Below are 20,662 nucleotides of genomic sequence, written 5' to 3'. Positions count from 1 at the left end.
AGGAGGGGAAGAGGTGGGTGACTCGGAAAGGGCTCCCGTCCCCAGAACTGCCTGCTCGGGGTGCGGGGCTCCCCCGGGCGGGGGGGGCCACGCCAGCTCCCCGCTTCGTCCTCCCGCCTGGCCCGGGACGTGTGCGACGGGGTAGGGGGATCCCACCGCGATTAGTGCAATTTCATCAGGTGCAAATGTCACATTAATGGCTCGTGTGCTCGGAGTTAACGGATGCGCCGAGTCCTCTAGCAATAAGCCAGTCAAAGCGGTGCCAGTGCCGGCGGAAAGCTTGGCACCTGGATTGCAAACGCTAAAATCCATCTCCAGTGCTTGGGCATTCGTTTGAGGTTGACACATTATGAGCGGCCCCGGACGGGACCGGCACACGGGGAAAAGACTTTCATGATAGCCCCATGCGGCTTTGAAAAAACATCCAACTGAAAATGGCAACTTATCCTCTTAAAATCAATTGTGTTTGTGTGCTTAGCTGTGGGGAATGGCAGACGTGACCCTGCTGCATCCCCACCCGGTGCTCGCACTCTGGGGGCCAGAAGAAACAAATAAAACCGCTCTGTCCGCTCGGGAGGGATGCACCACCCGCCGCAAGCCCCTGCCAAGCACCACGGGAAAGCAGGCCGGATCAGAGGCAGAATCACCCTCGGCTCGGCAGTGTGGGTGGCAGATCCCTTCCCCGCAGGGGACACCCGCCTCCCTTCCCGCAGCAGCAGGCGGCCAGTCCCCAAAAACGTCAGCCAGGTAAAGTGGAGGGATGCTGTGCTGAGAAACAGACTCTTTTTATACACGCTCTCCCTGGACAAAGCTATCGCCTGGCAGCTGCCACTGCCAGACTTAATGACAAGTGACCCCCAGGCCAGGTCGCTGGCGGGGAGCACCCACTTTTGGACAGGGCCAACTGGCTCCAGCCGAGTTCAACCAGCCTCTCCCGCAGCCCTTGTGGGACAAACCTTGAAGTGCTATCACCCTGTCTGAACTGGCCACCTACCCCTGACGCTGGGCTTTGAGGTAGTTCCCTATCAGCAACATTCAAAAAAAAAATAGGAAAAGGCTGGCAGAACTAGGAGGTCTCAGCCTGACGGTCCCCGTGCAATGCCACTGAGGCACCTGACAGCACCACATCCAGAGGAGCAAAAAGGGTTTTCAAAAACCACAAACCAAAGCTCAAACACCAGCCCGTCTTGGGCCACCATGCTGCCTGACCTCCTCGCTTCCACCGGCCTCCCTGCCATGCCGTGCCGTGCCGCCTGCCATGGGTACGATGTGGCCATTCGCATGCCCACCCGCATTGAATCGTGCCACGGACCCTGGCTGCAGGTGCCCACGGTGGGTCTTTGCTCCCGGCGACACAGGGACCGGTGTGCCTGGCCCAGCTCCTCCTGGCTTTTAAGCAAATGTGGAAACTGAAGCTTGGCCAGGGGACTTGGTGCTTGTGGTTACTGGGGGCGCTGGTGGCAGCCGAAGAGCTCCCAGTAACCAGGGGCTGCAGGCCCTGGGATGGATTCAGTCCTTTGCCACAGAGAAAACAGGATGGCTCCACGCTCACACCACCATGGTGGAGAACAAACCGAGACCCAAGATTTGGGGTCATAAATTGAGATTTAGGGTCATTAAGCACAGAGATGGTCTTTGGGCAGGACTTGACCATCTGCTCAGCATGGGGAGGTGTGTTTTTTCTGCAGAGACCCTAGACATGAAACTAATGGAGGTCTACACAGAGCCGCAGGTGGTGGGGCACAGTTGGCTGGACCCTGTGTCGGGAAGGAGCATCTGCCTAACCTCTGTGCCGGGGGCGAGATGCTCCTCAGCTTGCTCCTTAAGGGTGGGGGCCTCCCTGACTCCTGGTGAGCTCCCAAAGGAGAAGACATGGTGGGGTGGGGGTCCGCGGCCAGCTGCCCTCCACTGTGGGACTGCAATCCCAGCCAAGCACAGGCAACACGGCCAGCAGCAGCATGCACGCAGCTGGAGAGGCAGCGGGACTGTCCTTCTCAGTGCTGCCTTCGCTCTCGCAGACCATCCACCACATAACCACCATCCACCTCATAACCAACGCCTGCGCTCACCAAGCACAAGGGGTCCATGCAATTATCTACCACACCAGAGAAGCTACCAAACTTCAGCCAAACAGAAAGTCCTCCCAGAAAACGATGCTCAGGTCCCCCCTGGCTCTCAAGACAAGCTACCAACAGGCTCCAGAAAGCCAATCCCTTCTGTTCCAACCTGCACCTTGCAGGGACACACGAGACGTCCCCCTGACCGCAGCAGTGCCTCAGAAGGTCACCCAAAAACCCACCCCAGCCTTTCCAGCCCCCAAGGGAAGACAAAACCATCCAGCTGACAATCCGCTTCGGGAGAGATCAGAGCACACCACCAAGGAGTTGCACAAGCCGCACACGCGCACGGAGTGGAGCTTGCCAACAGGAGTTTATTTTCAGCGTGGTTAGAGGTTCTTCCTCTTTCCCCTTAAAAAAAAAATTGAGCTGCGTGTGGGAAGGTGCTTGCTTGCTGGAGCGTTACGGCTGCACAGCGGCTCTCCGGCACGGCTGCCAGCAGGCTCCCGGCAGCCGACTCCGACCGCCGGCACCTGCCAGCATCGCTGGTGCCACCGTAGGGCACGGGCAGGGCTAGGGCAGCCTAGTGACAGGCTTTCATCCCTGATACGTACGGGGACTCCTGGGGCCTGCAGTTACACTCCTGCTGCTCTGGGTAATCGATGAAGTCTGGGGCGGGCAGACCCGAGAGGATCATCAAGGATTTGTTCCAGATGGTGAAGGTCGGACACACCGGTAGGATGAAGGAGACTTCAAACGTGTGGAGGTGGAGGGAGTTGGCCGGGTCGTAGAAGGAGAGCGCATTGTTGTCATAATCCAGGAGGACGCCGAGACGCTTCATCTGCGGGTGGACCTCCACCAGCATCTCCTTGTTGTTGTGCCTCACCACGAAGTTGTTGTTGCAGCGGGAGAAGACCCAAGATGAGGAATTCTTCCCGATCCACTCATTCTTGGGGGCCGACTTGTAAGCCACGCCGATGGCGTACCTGCAAGAGAGGAGAAACCTTGCTTAGCAACCTCCAGCCTCAGCACAGGACAAAGTCCAGCCCTGACGGCTCCTGGCACCCCATGCTTTAAAAGTCCACCCGACTGTGGAAGCAGCACAGCAACAGCTTTACATGGCTGAAAAGCCGCTTGCAGAGGCTTCACTGGGGAAAAGCATCACTCCCTCCCCATGCAACCTCCTGCTGCCAGGCAGGGCGAGAGGCAGAGGTGACACAGCTGGGCGCTTGCAGCAGGAACCGTCCATTTTACCCCCATTGTGTGGCACAAGCAGCTTTAACAACACAGCAGCTTGATAATGCTGCTGTAATGCCTCCCGGCTCAGCTCAGTAGCAGAGGCTTTCTGGGGATCTGCCTGGTAGGGGCTTTCCATAATAAACCCCAATTGTTTCACTTCTAAGCGTGCTTTGTGTGAAGGCATTTTTCAGCCTGGGGCTGGATGGGAGGCTGAGCCTGATGGCAGTGAGCACTGGGAGCGATTTCTGAGCCAGGGCTGCTGCTGTGCAGCAGGCTGAGCCCCCCTTCCCCAACAGAGAGGGGAGACAGGCACAGCCAGAAACCACAGCCAGCTCTCTGGGTCAGGGAGAGGGGTTTCTCTGTTAATGACCCCCGAGCATCAGCTCTGCTGTTCTGCCTCAGGCAGCAGCTGCAAGCACAGGGTTCAGGGAAAAGCAAGAAGTGACACCCCTCTCCTCCAAACCCCCGGGGACACAAAGCTCCTGATCCGCTCCCCCTGCCACTGCAGAGCAGAGCTGCCAGCCTGCTGCGACACCTTCCCTCCTGGGAGGAGAGCATCATTTCCCTGAAGTTTGAGTTAGGGGACACGAAGAGAGCATGTGGTGTGCCTCTTCGGCTTTTCACTGCTGCCACTCTCTGTTCTCAAAATCCCTCTGGTCAGTTGGAAGAACCAGCAAGCTTTGGTCAAGAGTGACCGGCTGGGGAGAGCAGGACAGAGAGAAGGGCAAAGCCAGGCGACAATCCGTTCCCCAAACCAGGCTGGTGTGTGCTGCATTCCTTGCGGATCTGTCTGAGGGAGAGGAGATGTGTTTTGCAGCAGCACTCAAATACCAGCTCCTCCTCGGCTGGAGCTCCCGGAGAGGGACATGGGTTTCTAGGACCATCTGAGTCCTCATGACACACCACGAAGGAGGCAGCACACGAACAGCACTGGCAGCGTTAACCTGTGTGAAAGTATCGCCCCGCCCGCAGTGCCAACAAAGGGATGGGGCGAAGCGGGGAAAGGCTGTGGGTGTCAGTGCAGGGGGCTGAGGCTTGGGGAGACGGGAGGTGGCAGTGAAGGCTGCTGAGAGCTGCAGGTCCCACTCTGCCTTTGATCAGAGCATCCTTGCTATAAGCCTCACCAGGAGTCAGGGCTCCGGGCTCGCTCTGAGTCACAGCCACAGCCAACTCAATTAACGTGGCCGTGCTCCTTCTGCATCTGAATGCACCCCTCCACAGAGCCCAAGGAGCTGCTATATATTTGAAAGCTATTTCCTCCTCTGAAGGTCTTGCAGTATTCAGTCATCAGCAAAACGCCTGGAACAGATCCATTTCTAAGAAACAGCTCCAGATATAATTATTGCTTGAGAAACAACTCACAAATCAAGTTGCTGAAGTCAGAAACTGCTTTTTAACGAAGCTTGCATCCCTGACTCATTCCTTCTGCTTCTGCCCAGATGTGTTTTGCAGGCAGGGACTTGGACTGGGGGCTAAGTCTGGGCTGGGGGCGCTTGCTGAGATGCAGTAGGGAGGTGCTGTGGGGTCAGGGATGCTCCTTGCCACTACTGGGAGCAAGAAGCTGTACTTGGGGCTGTGCTTCTGTGCAAGCATCTCTGACAAGGGCACTGGGAAGAAGGCAGCAGGCTGCTGGGGAGGAGTGGGGCTAAAGCAATCCCCGTCCTTGTAACCCCTGGGAATGCTGCCTTCATCTCCCACAGAGCACAGGGAGGCTGGGCTCTTGCCCTCTCACTCTTGCAGCATCCACCCGTGGAGCCTAGACCAGAGAACAGCCCCAGCTGAGAGCAATCACTGCAGAGGAGGTGCTGCGTCCAAGGCTGCCATTGCTCCTGGTGCTCCACCAAGCCTGGTGGCCTTCAGCAGATGCCAGGCTGCCCCAAGGTGGGGACAAAGCTCTGTGTTCCTGCCAGTCGGAGGGAGACATGGACCTGCCCTCGCTCAAGAGAAACAGATCGTGGCAATGAAGGCAGCCTCTCCCGAGGCAGAGCCACGCAGCAGCAGCACAGGGCAATGGAGAGCAAATAGCAAATGAAGCATCACCCTCTGCTTTGCTCTGCTGGCCCCTTTGCCATCACAGAGCAGAGATGAATGTCCCCACAAGTAGGGGGACCCACTGCTTGGGATGGTTTCTCCTGCCAGCCTGCAATGCTGGGGTATGAATATAGGATGAAATAGAGTGAAGCAGGCGTGGGACAGGCTCCCCCTGAGTTGCCTGCCCTCACATACTTCAGTGGCTCGCCAGGTCTTTGCAAGCCTCCCCTGGAGACACCCCTGTCTCCTCTGCTTAGCCGTGGTCCCCCTCTGCTTAGCCTTGCACGAGACAGCCCGGGGAGGGCACCGCACATGGGAAAACCAGCAGATTTAAAGCTCTGTGGCACCTCTGCTCTGCCATTGAGGTGAGATTTGAGCCCTAGCAGGCATTAGCAGGTTCAGCAAGTGAGGGAAATGAAGATACAAGCTTCACCTTGGAGCCTGACTGGACCAGACCCAAAAGCTTCTGGCAGAGAGGAGAAACTCATAAACCTTGAAAGCCACAGCCACCCAGATTTAAGGTCTCAACCACCTCCCTGCCCATAAGCAGCTCTGCCAAAATCCTGGCCTTTAACCCTAGCATGTCCCACAATATCTCTGGGGAAATCTGAGGGCCTCTAGAAGAGGGAGAGAAGACAACAGTGCTGCCTACCAGGTCGAGGATCCCACCACCACCTCCCAGTAGTGGCAGCCACTGTCAATGAAGACGTTGCCTGCTGCCCCATAGCATCCTGTCCCACTGAACCTCTCAGGCGTGTGGCTCTTCTTCAAGGAGCTCTCGTCCTTCTCCATCTGCAGCCCATCATTGGAGATCTTCAACTTCTTGTGAGCCATCTTGGGGTCCAGCTTAAAAGGCTGACCTGTTAGAAAAAGACACATGGATTAGGATTTATGCTTGTTACCATCATCGTGCAAGCAGAACATGGCAGGAAACGTCTGCCCCAGGCTCTCTGGACATCCTCTGTGAGCCGAAGGTTCCCCCACCAGCCAAGGACACTGGATTACAGATGCCCAGCAAGACGCCGAGGCTCATCCATGTGCGTTGTGCACCTATTGTCACAGGCTGACCTGTAAACCATCAGTCCCCTGTGCCCACAGTGCCTGCAGCGGCTTCCCCAGCCCTGCTGGAAAGAGAAAGCAAGTCACCGCTGCCCACGCCTGCAAGCAAACCACCACCCCAGGCACCACCAGTGAGACAGAGGGGAGCAGGGACGAGAGCAGCACCTGCACCTTGGGCTTATTCCCCAGCCTGGGAATCACCCACCTTCCCCAACCGAACAGAGGGAAAGAAGGTGAAACTCAAAAAGGCAGAGAGAAATGAGCTGCAGAGAGTGAGCTCTCTGTTCCCCAGGGAGAATCCGGCTTTGAGAGCAGCCAGGCTGGGCAGGACAGCACGTCAGGCAGGGCTGTGTCGTCCTGGCAGGGATCCTTAAGTGAGGGGCTGGGAAACATCTGGGGTCTCCTTATTGTGTATTACCCCCTTCAGATGCCTCATTCCCCATCAGAGCCAGTCCCTTTTGCCCTCTGTTAATGATATAAAATGTGGCAGAAATGGGGGGATGTTTCCAGGTAATGGAAATGGCACTGAAGATGCCATCAAGATGCACTGTGAACCAAACCTAGGCACGGCATGTAGCCTGAATTCCTGAATGGATCCATACTCCATTAGCAGTAATTAGAGTTACACGAGCACAGGGAAGGGAGAACAGATCCTTAAGTGCTAGTATAACAGTACTGAATCACAGAAGCGGTACTGCAGTGTCGAGCACGTCCCCGAATCCCCATCAGCAGCCAACGCAGACTGCTCCCCGTAGCGTGCAGGCTGCTATTACATTTTACAGGAAGCACACCCGAGGTTTTCCAGCGCTTCTCCGCTGCCAAACAAGGTCTCACTGCTTGGAGAAGATAGTCTGGGCTGTGCACGTGGTGGTGAAAGCAAATCAAAGGCGTTGGGTCCAGCCCGTGTTTAGCGGAGACTGGAAGGGAGGTGTGAGCCCAGGGCCAGCCAGCCAGCGAGCGCACGCCCTGGGGCTTCCTCCGCGATTAACAGAATTGAGCTTGATGGATTCTGCAGATCTTTAATGCTGGCCTGAAACCCAACTGCAATTCCTTTGTAATGTCACCAGCACACAGAAAACCAGACTGTTTCCTAATTGACACACGCTGGCTGTCCTGCTTGCTTTGATAAAACCCTCCTGAAGATCCAGAGGGCCAAGGGAATGTCTACCCTCCCTTGCTTCAATAAACACCATCTCTTCTGGGCACCAGCTCCGCAACCCATTCAACAGCAAGCACTGATTTCTCTGGAAGGCTCCAGTTCTTGGTGCCACACAGCCTCACCACGAAACTAACCCTCACCAGCTTCTGAGTTCAGGTCTTGTGCGTGCAGGGGCGGAGGTGGGGAGGGGGTCAGGAAAAGACTTGCAAACACAGACTTACTCAGTATGCAGGGTCGGGGGATTTGGTGCATTTTCTGCTTGGGCTGCTCGTGGCAGCCCTGCCAGTGATGCCCAGCCCCTGAACTCCCACTGCCCTGCCAGAGCGGCTCTTCTGAGCCAAGATTAGCTTTTTTTTGGGGGGGTGGAGGGGTGTGTGTGGAATTCACAATCCCTTTTGCTTCAATGCTCTTTTTTTTTTTCTCCTTTAATAATTTAGTGTCATTTTAAGACCAGATGTGGAAAGGAGAAGCCAGAAGGTTGCATTTTGAGAAGCCCAAAACGAAGACCTCCATTCTGGTGCAGCGAGGGGAGAGAGCCAGCGTGTTTGGGGAGCACCTCTGCTCTCTCCTCCAGCGTTTTCCTGTCACTCTCTTTGCTCTCAATTTGGGAGAGACTTTGGCTTCTCTATACAGCACTGCTTTTTTGGTATGGCTAGATGAGTTTGCTCAGCCCTGAGGATCTTCTGGTCTATCCCCACACAGTCACAGGCTTCAGGCACAGACCGTGCCTCAGTTTACCCCTCTGTACAACATGGGAGCAGCCCTGGGGGTGCTGAGGGCTGGTGACTGACCCTGGCTGCTGCTGCAAAAGAAAAGCTACTCTAGGAAACTGCTGCTCTATTCCTGCACCCTCCTATGGGGAGTACAGCACCCAGCCCCAGGGGAGCAGCAGCAGGGAGCCCCGGCCAAGCCTGTGGGGACCATGCCGTTGGGAAGCGGGTGAGCGTGGGGCAGTCGGGTCCCACGAGAACGGTGGGTTTTCCTATGGAGAGTCTCAGCAGGGGTGGAAATGCTGCACCAAACATTTCTGCAATAGTCCGTTCCAGTAGCACTGGTGACAATGTGTGACTGATGAAGGCACCGGATGGCTGTGGCAGGAGCCAGCTCTTCCGAGGCAGCAAGCCCAGCTGGGGACATTGGCGAGCAGGCACTCTGCTCTGCTGCAGCCCCTCATCGCTGGCACCACTGGGGAGCCCAGTGGGGTGAGGGGCGTGTGACCGCACATTAACAACTGCTGCATAATGCAGGAATAGCAGGCATAAAATTAAATTGCATGTGCAACTTAAAAAGCAACAGAACTAAATCCTGTGCTCTTGGCTTTGCAAATTTAATGGTGGTTTGTTTTTCCTTTTTTTCCCCAGAGGTTTCTCCATCTGTAATTCCCTGTTTTTTTCTTAAAGGGAACTGCAAAAGTAGAGCCCCGATATATTATCAGCTGCATGCAAACCCGTATCAACAGCGCAGCTGAGCCAAAGCAGCTGCTGAGCAGCAGCAACAGCGATCTCCTTTCCACCAGACCGAAAAAAATCCTCCGTGCTCTGCCCCAGCCCACATCGCTCCAGAAGAGACGTGTAAAATGATGGGGCTGCGTTCAGCTCTGGCTCTACCGGTAACCCCTGTGCACGGTGCACACATTGGCCACGTGTCTTCTGCGGGGCAGGGCAGCTGGGACTGTCGCGTCAGGGCCCTCGGCACAGCTCTGGTTATAGATCTGCTGCCACGATGATGTCCTCCTGCAGCGGGGGCTCGCTCTCGGGGCCGGGCACGCTTCCCACACTCACAGCATTTCTCACGGCTGCCTCTGCACACCCTGGTTATGCAGAAGTGAGACCAAACCTGGGTGAGCTCCCCAGCACTCCCCTGTCACCTGCTTCCAAAGCACAGACTTCATCTGACCTCCTTATTTTTCAATGATTTCCCTCTAGAAGCCCCCAGACTATCCCTGTTTTTGCAAACAAAACCCCAAGATGGTGTAAAGAAGCAAACCGAGTTCTAGGGGATTTTGTCACTGAGTTTTCATGCAAGATACAGTAAAGAGCTTATAGATACCAGATGGGACTTCTATAGGCACTCATCTACTTTAGCGTAAAGCAAACTGAATAGTGCAGCTGTGGCAAAACACCTTAAATAACTGCAAGCAACTTAAAAACCAGGCTTTGGTACCTGGAACAGTCCCTGGCCTGGCTCAGGGAAAGGTGCTGCGGTGTACAATGAGCTGTGCCCTCCTGCATGCTCCCGTTTTTGGCTATGGGCACCAAGGCTCGGCAAGGAGAAACACCCACGCCAATGCTATGCAGAGAGGGGGGTTCCAAGCCAGAGCTAGGAACCATTGCAAACAGCCAGGAGCATTAGCTATGGCAAGGCTGGAGAGCTTTCAAGTGCGACCCTGTAATGGAGCTCATCTGCGCTGCTCTCTGTTACCTGACGGTAGCTTGTGTTGATTTTCCTTGGAGCCCAATTTTCTAGATAATTGAGTTGAGAGACCTGAAAGTAAAGCTGCAAATTGGGAGTGACCCACCCCCTCCTTTCCTCTAGCTATTTTAATATTTCTGTAGCTATCTTTCTCCAGCAGTAATGCAAAGAGACAAGCTCTGAGGAAGCGAAGTATAAAAATACTCGGCTCTGTCAGGAAAGAGACAGTCACAGCCCTTTTCATGAAGGGGACCCCTTTTTAAGGTCAGTGTGAACAACTGGAGTCCAGCCCTTGTCACTGGTTTGTGCTGGCACATCCTGGCCCAAGGGCTCGAGTAATATCTACAGACAGCGTGCTGTGATGGGCAAGAGGGGAGTTAAAAAGCACACAGGCTGGGCTGCAAAATCTTACTCGGGACAGAGGGCGTTTCAGAGGACACAGCCGGGTGCCTGCTCCCATCTGACCCCCTTCCCAAAATACCGCCCTGGCACTGGGAAACAACACGGATTCACAGACTCTCAATGGTCCCAACCTCAGCTGCCTCAAATCCCCAGCGCATGAGCCCAGCGGGGTCCTCTGTGTTTGCGGCTGCCTGCACCATGTGCCCCAAATGATGCTGCGCTGGACAAGCTGGGTTATGGGAAGATGCTGGAGGATTCATGACTCAAGGACAGCAGAGGGCCCCTGCCATGGAGCAGGTAGTGGCAGCAGAGCCCAGCCAGGCGAGGGGGCTGCCCCACAGCTGGGGGACACTGCCAGCACCCCAACTGCACCTCTGTCCTGCAGGCAGCACAAACCAGACGTGAAGGGAGAGGAGAGAATTACATTTTTCATAGGCAAGGGAAGACAACACAAGAGAAAAGAACTGCTTGGTCCTGCCATCCAGGGTCCCCCATAGACGGAAACTGCTCTGCAATGTCTTCTGGCAGGGGGGAGCTTCGACTGCACGAGATGGAGCATGGGCAGAGCAGCCTTCATGTACCCACCCCTTGCCCAAAGCCTCCATCACCTTCCCCTTTACTCCCAGGTTAACTGCACCTCTCCAGCCCCGCCAGCCCTGCCTGGCAGAGCTGGGAGTTATGGTGGTTCCTCCTGTCAAGTTTTCATTAACGTTTAGATCCTGGCAGGTCACTCAGGTAACTTTTATCTCACAGATTAGCCTTGCTGGAATATTCCTTATAGCCTTTCACCGATTCATCCATCCATGGCACCTGCATGGGGCTTGAGAGCTGTGGGAAACGGGCCAGCTCCAGGGCTGGACACAGCAAGCTGCACCCTCCAGGGTGTTTATCAGCTTAATTACACTTCCCTTCCCTGCAAAGTCTTGAGCATTGCAGCATCTGAGCAGAGGAGGAAATCCTGGCTGGCCTTGGGTGTGCGGGAGCAAAGAGGGAGGAGGCGGCGGCCAGCACTGCTGCTAGGAAAATGTTCAAGGTCAATTAAGCAGGTCAGTGGCGTGCCGGGAATGGAGACGGGCTGAGGAGGGGGTGCTGGCTGGTGGGAGCCTGTGGAACTCCCGCCCAGCTCCCCTGGACCTCAGAGGGCTCCTGCCACCCATCCACTCCTGCCACGGAGATAAGCAGACGCACCAGCTTCGGATGCTCCTGTTTGCCCCTTGCTCCCTGGAAGAGGTGCACGAGGGAGGGCGGCACGGAGGCAGGAGCCCATGAGGCTCACCCATCCTGGGTGCTGATAAGAATATTTAGTTTTCTGTCTACCCCAGCAGCAATTTGTCTGCAAGACAAGGGCTGTTAATGGGGCAGCTACACCGCCAGATTTCCTTTTCTTGATGCTTCATGAAAGGAATCAATTACGGTGAAGCTCAGCAGGTCCTGCTAACCATGCCAGCTCCAGTGTGTCAAAAAAGCCATCCAGAGGGACAGCCAAGATGGGGCTGCGTGCTGGTTTACATAACGGCTACGGAAACAACTGGACCGAGATCCCCCAGAGGCAAGAGACGATCCCCGACATCCAGCCAAACCGATGAGGAGCGGTGAGCCCGCTCCGCTGGGTGGGTCCGTGCGGCGGTACCGCTGGTGCAGCACCAGCCCGGTCCCTGCCCCGTGGCACGGCAGCTCCCGTGCGCCCCGCTCCTCCCGCGGCGAGGGGAAGGGGACGGGGCAGAGCAGAGAGGGCAGGCGGCAGGTGACCGCGTTCGGCTGAAAGCACGCTGCAGAGAGAAAGGCAGGGATGGATATGCGCTCCCGCTCTCAAGAAACCACCTCTGTCCTCGTTGCAGGTGTTCACCACACTCTGCCCAGCAGAAGAGCAAGCCAAGCCACAGTAACATACTGCCAGCCCTTCTTGCTCTTCTTTTCTTCCCCCCTGCCCGCAGCAGCAATGTCCCTGCTCTGACCAGCCATCTAAGATGCCACTCGTACCTCATATTCAGAAACACCCTTGTACAAAACCTGATAGACCTGTCACCCTGCAGCTGGGGACTGTCAGCCTGGTCCATAAGCCCTCAGGCAGCTGCCCCGCAGTCAGAAGCAAACAAGCAGGAGGTGGCTGTGGGCCACAGGACACCTTGCAGAGTGAGCTTGACAGCTTGATTACTGTCCTCCCATCAGGCATCACCTCGAAGAAGCAAAGCTGCAGGACTTGTTGAGTTGTCAAGTCGCAGAAAAGCAATAAATCCATCCAAACCTATGAATCTTCCAACAGACTCCCTGCTGGGCCACTTGCTGAGGTATCATCCCGCTCCTTAGGAAGCGCCTGCACTAACATGATCCTGACATTAACAGGGACCTCAGAGACTATCACTCAGGCAGCAAACTTGTGCTGCAGCAAACCCACCCCTCCCGGTGAGATCCAACTGCCATTTCAGATGGGATGCGGATATGAGCCACCCTGTACAACCCAGGAGGTCTTACCAAGAGATGCATAAATCAGGAAGAGACAGAAATACGAGCGAGAATAAGACCAGTCTGCAATGGTCAAGGCAAGGACTGTAAAAACCACCTTCCTTGCACTTTATTTACTACCAGAGCTGGGACCATCCCTGTTTTCTGGCACTTTCATCCAGTTTTGGACACTTGCTAATAAATAAGACCTACTCAGGCCCAGACTCAGCAGAGGAAGGTTTCTCTCTGTCACTAAACCAAAACTATTCTCCTAAGCTCTTCCGTTCCAGCAGTTTGGGAACGCAGATTTAGTGCGCACTGACAGCACTGATGCTGCGGAAATCAATACGTGTCCTGACACTGACCTTCTGGTGATGAAGGAATCTCTCCAAACATCACTTCAGGAGCAGAGAGAGGGCTGTAAAATATGCTAATTGGCCCATCTCCTCGTCGAGCTGCTGACATTTCTGCCAAGGTTACAGCAGTTGAAAAGTGTGCGCTATCTTCTAACCGCCCACTTGAAAAGAAGAAAACCCTGTTGCCACATTAATGACAAGTGCAGGCAGGAGAAGTGGCCAGCGAGGATGTGCTGGGGATCCAGCACAAAGCAGCAGCACCTTCAGGCGGCACCAGCCCTGATGATGAGCAGCGAACACCTCAAAGGAGCCCTTGTACACTGAGGCTGGCCACAGAAAGAAAATATATAAATATATGTTATATACATTCAGAAATTCAGAAGTTTCCCTAAATGCTTTTCACGGGCTGCAGATAAATGCTGAACCAGTAGCAGAGAGGGATGCGTGCCCATTAAAGCTGTGTGCCTCTTCCTCCCATCGCCCCAGCAGGAGGTGCCAGGATCGGTTCCTTGGTCATTCGGTCATGTGAAAGGAGCTCCTGGCACATGGAAAACTATGGTCATACCTAATAATTTGTGCAGTGCTTCAGGTTGAGGCTTGCTTGAGATTTTACACATGCAGGAAGCTGCTGCAGACACATCCCTGCAACAGGGGGAGTTCAAAACGTGATTGGGCTCTTATTTAATCTAGTAAATCGAGTTCATCTCCAAAGAGGAGCCCTCAGCAGCGTGCCGGCATCTCCAATGACTGACGCTCAGTTAAAAAACCAAAAGAGCAAGCCCTGTCCCCCGGGAGCTGCTACCGAAGCAAACCGCCCTCGCTCCCCTCTGCGCTGCTGTCACAGCGTCACTCTCAGCTTCTCAAGCCACCCATTTCTTATTTCCAGAGCGAGTGCCTTTCAAAGCACGGGGAAGCACTTAAAAACAGCAACCGCAGGAGGGATACATTTTTAATAAACAAGGCAGAACTGGATTGGAGTTTGCTTCTCAGCAGCTTTCCTCCAGCCCCACCGCTACGCTGCCTTTCCTTAATTTCATTTGGTTTAAAGTTGTGCAAAGAAAACGAGGAGGCGGAGCCGATAAATCATCTCCGAAGCCTAGTCAAGGCAGGAGCGATTGCAACATTGGGAAAGGAAACACAAGGGAGGGCTGCACTCGCCGGGGCCGGGCAGAGACAGCTCAATGAACATCAAAGAGACACGGCCACGGAGCAGGCAGCTGCAGGCAGATGCCTGGAGAGCTGACTTATTTTCTCCCTCGACATTTCACGCTGGGTCTCCTGTGACGTCCCCCCAGGCAGCAGGCACTGACGGCCCCACGGCGTTTCCTGCCCTTCAACGGGAAAAGGCTTCCCTCCTCCCACTACAGACCCACAAACTCCCTCCTTGTCGGGACGGGTCCGGTTCTGCTGCCCTCTGATTTCTGACCAAGTCTCACTCTGAATTCCCTAAACATATTTAGCCCTCCTTAGCCGTCCCTGAGGTGATGGGAAGCACAACTTCTTTTCTGCTTTGCGTGCGGCTGCAAAGCCCCATCCACTACCACACAGACACTTTTCAATCTCCTTGTGACTCCCCAGAATTGCAACGGCCTGTAAGTAAAGCCACGCACAAGCACACAATTGCCCGGGGACTCCATACACCAGCCCCCAAAAGCCCAGTGATGTAAAGTGACCAGAAATGGACCTTCATGATCTCCTAAAACCCCAGCTGCCCCAGGAACCCATAGAGATGGGTGCCGACAGGAGCAGAGAGCTGATGGGAGCCCCAGGCACTGCGTGGGGTAGCAGGAGACCATCCCTCAAGGCAGGGAAGTAGCTGAGACACCGAGTAAGACGGACATGTTAAATAATTTAAATAGCCCGGGGGCCTCCATCACACTGCCAGCAACTGTGGGCTCGCAGGGAGCGGCTCAGCCAAACCCCTTTGGACTCGAGCGCCAATGGAGCTGCTCTCCCACCACCCACCAAGGCAAGGCGAGCGCCCGGGCACGTACTGTTTGTCTTGAGCCTGGCGGGTTCGCTGTTTCGGCTGCCCGCCTGGTTTATGGCCTTGACGAGGAAGATGTAGCGGGTGCCGCTCTGGAGCCCGTGGACGGTGTAGTGGTTCTGCTTGATGTTGGGGACAATCATCCAGCTGTCCATGGAGTTGTAGAGACCTGCGGTACAGGAGAGGGGGGAAGATTTATTCACAGGAAAGGTCAGAATACAAAGACCATGTGCTGCTAACACAGAGCTCACTGACCACACATCCCTTAGGCTGATTTACTGCCTGCCTGAGAGTTAAGAGCACCTGCAGGAAAATTTCCATAGATGATAAACCCCAGCAACTCAAAGAGCCTTTTTTATTATCACATAAAGGCAATGCTTGGTAAGGCAAAGCCAGGGGTGGGGCGCTGGCATCTCAAGATGCCGCCGTGGGAAGTGATGGGGAAAGGGTGCAGAGAGAAAGGAATTCAACCTTCCAGCCAGGGCAGATGGCACAGGCAGCTGCCGGTAGCTGGGAGAAAGCGATGCCCACCATCATCCTCTCACATTTCTTCGCTCCTGCAGGACAACCTCCCCACTGCTCTGGGGGCTGCAATATGCAATGCTGGCAGCAGGAAGGGACATGTTTGCACTCTAATCCTCCTCCTGCATAGCACTCAGTGCTTCGGGGTGGGAAGCAATAATCCAGGTCCAAGGGATGCTGATGCTTCGTCTCCCTGTGTAGACTGGTCTGCCAAGTGGTTCCAAGACAATTACAGCTCCCAGCAAAGGGATGCTTGGAAAACATTCAGGAGCCTAAAATCTTTCTAGAAATGGAAAGGAATTAAGAGCCCAAAGACCCTGGAGGCACTAAGCCCTAACACTGCAGTGGCTTCCACTGCCAGAGCTGCAGGGCCCAGCACATACTGAAAATGTAGTGTTGTATCTAAGGTGGGATGACACAATGCTCCAGGAAAGGAGAAAACCCTACATGGTGCCACAGATGCTGCTACTGCCACCGGCACGGCTGGGGTGAGAATAACCTGCAGACTGCACAAGTACATTGAGCAGCCAGCACTGGGGGAAAAGGATGCTGCGGGTTTCAGGAGCAACCTCCAGTGCTGGCACCAACGGGCCGGGGGCAGCAAGTGCCCAGGACCACCCGCTGCAGCACGCAGCAGCTCTGGGCTCTCTGAAAACGGCTTTGGGGCAGCTACCACAACATGGGACTGTTGCTTTAAACCAAAAGAAGAATAAGGAGGAAGCTCAGAAGCAGTATCTGGAGGCTTCTCGGATCCAGCAGGTCTGGAGGCGAGGGGCGAGACGATACGTGAGGAGCGGTTTGTGAATTAAGGGTGACTGGAGGAGGGTTTTTAGCCTCCTATTGCCAGCACACGTGCACACGGCTGGAAGGCAGGAACCTGGAAAACGCTCCACACCTCCTCTTTTAAGGCTTACATTGGGGTGTTTGTTTATTTCCAGTGGCTTGCTCAGCTGGAGGACAAGGGCAGGTTGCAGTCATTGTCAGCCTGGATTTGGTTTAAAATATACGTGGAAATGGCCTAGGGGAGCAGAGCAATGTTATTTGAAGTAGAAAATAAAACAGCTGTGATACCAATTGCATCCTACACGCAGAGCTGCTTTCATCGGAGCACACAGCTTTCAGCCAAGCACTGGTAGGTGTTATCTCCCTGCAGATAAGGACCAGCTTTGGATCCTTCATCAGAAAGGAGAAGGTGGCTGGAAGATGACAGTCTGGGAATGATTTGGCCTCCCAAGCAGGTTTCTTTCCCAAAACAACCAAGAAGGGGTTGGCCTTGAAGACTGAAGGCTTCTATCCTTGCCAAAGCTTAAAAAAAATCCTTTTTATTGCAGCTTTCGTCATCCATAAAAATGTCCAACTCCTGCCGAGCTCTTGGCTTTAAAGAGAGTGTGAAGGGGATGGTTTCCACTGGCCAACTGTGTAATCTTTGAAAAAGGTATCTCCTTTCATGGGAAGCCTCCTCGTGCTCCTGCTAGGTGAGTCCTAGCGCACTATTTCCAGTGTCTCTTCATGCATGAGTTCAGCCAGGACTCAAACACTCTCATCACCCAGACCCAACTGTGTTATTTCAAGTGACAATGTATTATTCATTTTCTCCTTTGAGATGTTAACGGATGTTTTCTTTACTCCTTCTATGAAGAGCTACCAAAGCTGGCCAAGGAAGATATTCCTGGCGTGTGCCCCTCTGGGCTTTCTTCCAGAGCTGCCCTTGCTGTTCATAGCCCCTGCAGTTTCCACAGCCCCCACCCTAATGCCTGTGCCAAACCCGCACAGCCCCAAAGGTGGGTAGGTGACTAATTCCCAAGCTCCTCGATGGATTGGAGTCCAAGCCATGCGCCCAAGGCGGCATATGGGGAGAACAGGGAGCCAGACCCTTCCCCCGGCACAGCCCCAGTGCCAGGGCACAATTTGCAGCGGGGGAAATCTTGGTTAAGTAAGGAAAAAACTTTCTAGCTGAGGGTGGGGAAGCTCTGGAGCAGGGCCCTGAGAGCTGGGGACTCTCCATCCTTGGAGATGGTCAATACTCAAGAAGCAAGCTCTGAGCAACCCGACCCTAAGTCGGCCCGGCTTACGCAGAGCTGGTGCAAAGACCTTCAGGTCCCTCCCCACCTAAACAACCCAGTGACACCAGCACGGTTCACGTTTTCTACTCAGCTGGCAGGTGCAGGGGAGATGGAGGCTGGTGACCATCTAAGAACAGAGCCAAAGAGGTTGCTGAGCTCTCCCGGGCTTTCAGAGAAGGACAAAACGCTGGAGACAACATGTTGTGGCTGGGGGAGGAGAGGAGAACTGAGCAGGGGAAATCTAGCTGCTGTAGCACTGGGTACCCATAACTAACCTCTGACCAAGAGGAAATAAATCATCTTGTTTTCCAAAATGAGGGCAAAGGCTGGGGATACAAGTTTAATCAGCTTTGAAAGTCGCAAGCAGTAACTTTCTCTGGCAGCTTCCTGCATATTTTAAAGTGCACTTAACAGCCTTCCTGTGCCGTGACACTGCGCTTCCAGCACCGATGTCTTCCTGACCAGCAAGATAAACTGACAGCGGCCCAAAAAGTCCACTCTGAAGCATTTTGTCAGCACTTCCTACAATGGTTAAGTGCTACTAAGAAAAACCAGGAATAAAACTTCCTTGCATGAGCCATGCTGGGGGATGCTGTGCTCTTCCAAAGCACTACTTCAGGGCGGACAAACTGGAAGCTGTATTTTTGTTCTCCCATTACAACATCCATATTTTTTTCTTGTATGAAACAAGCAGTTTCCCTGGACTCTCTCCTATAACCCAGCCCACAAATTAACTTTCCTCCAGAATGCAAAACCCCTCCAGTCCTGATATTCGGAAGAGTGGCAGGAGGTCACCGGGACAGAACGATGCTTTGCCAGAGTTGCTCTACCTCCCCCCAGTTTGCAACAGTCTCTGTTTTCCTCCTCAAAAAAACCACCTTATTTTCCCTTCACTGCTTCTGTCTTCCATCGCACTCAGGCAGCAGGATGAGGGGCAGAGTGCATCCCTTCAAAGTCACCATAATCACAAGCTCGCTTTCTCCTGCTCACTCTGGTTGAGCACACACCACGCCTCTGAGGGTGCCCTGCGAACAACTAGCCATCCATTGCGCGGATGTCTCTGGATCCCATTACCTCCCTCCCCAAACAGTGGAGACAGCTGTTAAATGCACTGTTAAAATATTTGTAAAATATTAAAAACCCCGTAACTACCATAGTCTTCATCAAATAACAAATACCCAGGAGGGAGCTTTGTATCTAAGAGGTTGCTGTCCTGACCTTGTGGCAAGCCTGGGGGCAGGTTCAGCCCTGTAAAACTGTTTTAAAGCTGTCCTGTTGCACTACAAGATCTCACGGCATGGAAAATGTACTGAGCATATTTCACAAATCCAGAAAGCCCAGGCTCTCCCAGAGGAGCTGGATGCTGCAACCTGAGCCACAGGTTCCTTGCTGTCCAACCACAGCACTTCCTAAGTGATTAGGTACCACCACAGACCCATCAGTGAGAGCCCTCCTCGGTCCTCAAATCCCATTCCTACCCAGCAAATTTGTGGTGGTGTGGAAAAATAATTAGGTATGGCGGTTATTTTCAGGAAAAATTACCTGGAGATGTGCCTCAATATTGTTACGGAGGGTACATAAATCACTCTTAATTATCAGCCCACAGAGCAGCCAGCACTGCCCTGCCCGTACAATCCCAGCGCGCGGTATGAGATGTACAGATCTGGTAGCTGTGAAATGGATGAGACCCTCTAATGCACCACACACTTCACCGAGCCGAGGTTGCAGACGCCAAGCGCAGGGCAAAACAATTCAGTTACAGATCCCCAGCACGGGGTGGCCCTCCATCATTTTGATTACAGCCCTGAGCGGTGTCCTCAGAGGATCCTTTGTGGCAGTTTCCTCCCCTAATTCCCAGCCTTTAAACCTGCTGATTCTCCCCGAGAACCTTTTTAGTCCCGAAGCAGACCATGGTCCTCCAAACCAAGGTAGCATGCAGTGACTTACTGATGAAGTTGGCTTGGCCGGTGAAGATGGTGTACTGCAGCTCATAGGAGCTGACGCTGAACTCATCCTCTGAGATCCAGTGGACGGTGATCGTGTCGTGGGAGGCCGTGCAAAGCTCCTCTCGGACGGACGGCGGGTTTGGCGCTGCGGGAGATCACAGATAACGTATTTTGGTAAGTTTGTGCTTTCTTTTCTTAATATACCTAGGGCTTTTTTGCTCGCTTAAGGATAGAGATGGGCTTGTGAGGGGAGCAGAGTCTCCTGACACAAACAACTGTCTCATTTTATCTATCCTTGTGTTTCCCACTTAACTAAACTTTTTAGTGCGACAAGAAAATATCCAGGGGCCAGCATGTTTTCAGATGTGCCAGAATGAGGGGTTTTCACTGCTGCCTCCACCAGGTCTGACACCCCCACCCTGAACCAAGCTGAGAAGCCACTTCAAAATCCACCTATTTCTCAGCACTGGTTGTGGAGTAAGTATTTTGTCCCATAACTGTTCTGGACACGTGTTTGTCGTTAACCTTTCATTGCAAGCTGATCTGCTTCACAATGAAGAAAATCAGATTTGGGCGAGTAATGATGCCCTCGCTTCTCCGGAGCTTTCATCCCTCCCACTGGTTTTCCAGCACACAGCACGGTCCAGCGGCAGTCGGTTGCAGCAGGGCTGCTCCTGGACACCCCGCATCATCCCGGACAAGGGCGAAAGCAGCATTCGGCCTCTGCTGCGGGCATCAAGGCAGCACCAAGAGGCCCAGCAAAGTCTCTGCCCGCAGGATTTCATAACTTAGCACCCAGAGACCCACAAAAAGGGCAGCAAAAGGGAAATGTTAAAGCATGCAGTGCATTAGAAGTACAATAATTGGTTAATTCACCATTCCCTCCCTGTAATCCACCCTCTTGGATCCTTACGGGCATCAGCCTCCTCCCCAGCTCGTGGAGACCATCATTTTTCACCTGCTTTCTGAACTTTTCCACCTGTCCTC

General features: G+C 54.0%; 1 protein-coding gene across 2 annotated transcripts in view; it reads right to left on the bottom strand.

The window, feature by feature from the left end:
- Positions 1-2,640: 2,640 nt before the first annotated feature.
- The window catches only part of MID2 (midline 2), a 90,026-nt gene continuing 72,004 nt past the window's right edge, over positions 2,641-20,662 (bottom strand). For both annotated transcript variants that reach the window (XM_010567098.1, XM_010567099.1), the window contains exons 6-9: positions 19,677-19,820; positions 15,152-15,313; positions 5,980-6,187; positions 2,641-3,043 (exon numbers count right to left, since the gene is read on the bottom strand). In XM_010567098.1, the coding sequence (XP_010565400.1) occupies positions 2,641-3,043; positions 5,980-6,187; positions 15,152-15,313; positions 19,677-19,820 (917 nt within the window). The remainder of the gene's footprint in view (positions 3,044-5,979; positions 6,188-15,151; positions 15,314-19,676; positions 19,821-20,662) is intronic.

Source organism: Haliaeetus leucocephalus, unplaced genomic scaffold, assembly GCF_000737465.1.
Source record: "Haliaeetus leucocephalus isolate CR32 unplaced genomic scaffold, Haliaeetus_leucocephalus-4.0 Scaffold226, whole genome shotgun sequence".
NCBI classification, from domain to species: Eukaryota; Metazoa; Chordata; class Aves; order Accipitriformes; family Accipitridae; genus Haliaeetus; species Haliaeetus leucocephalus.
Note: the sequence above shows the minus strand (reverse complement) of the source record. Positions and strands in the feature narration are given on the sequence as shown.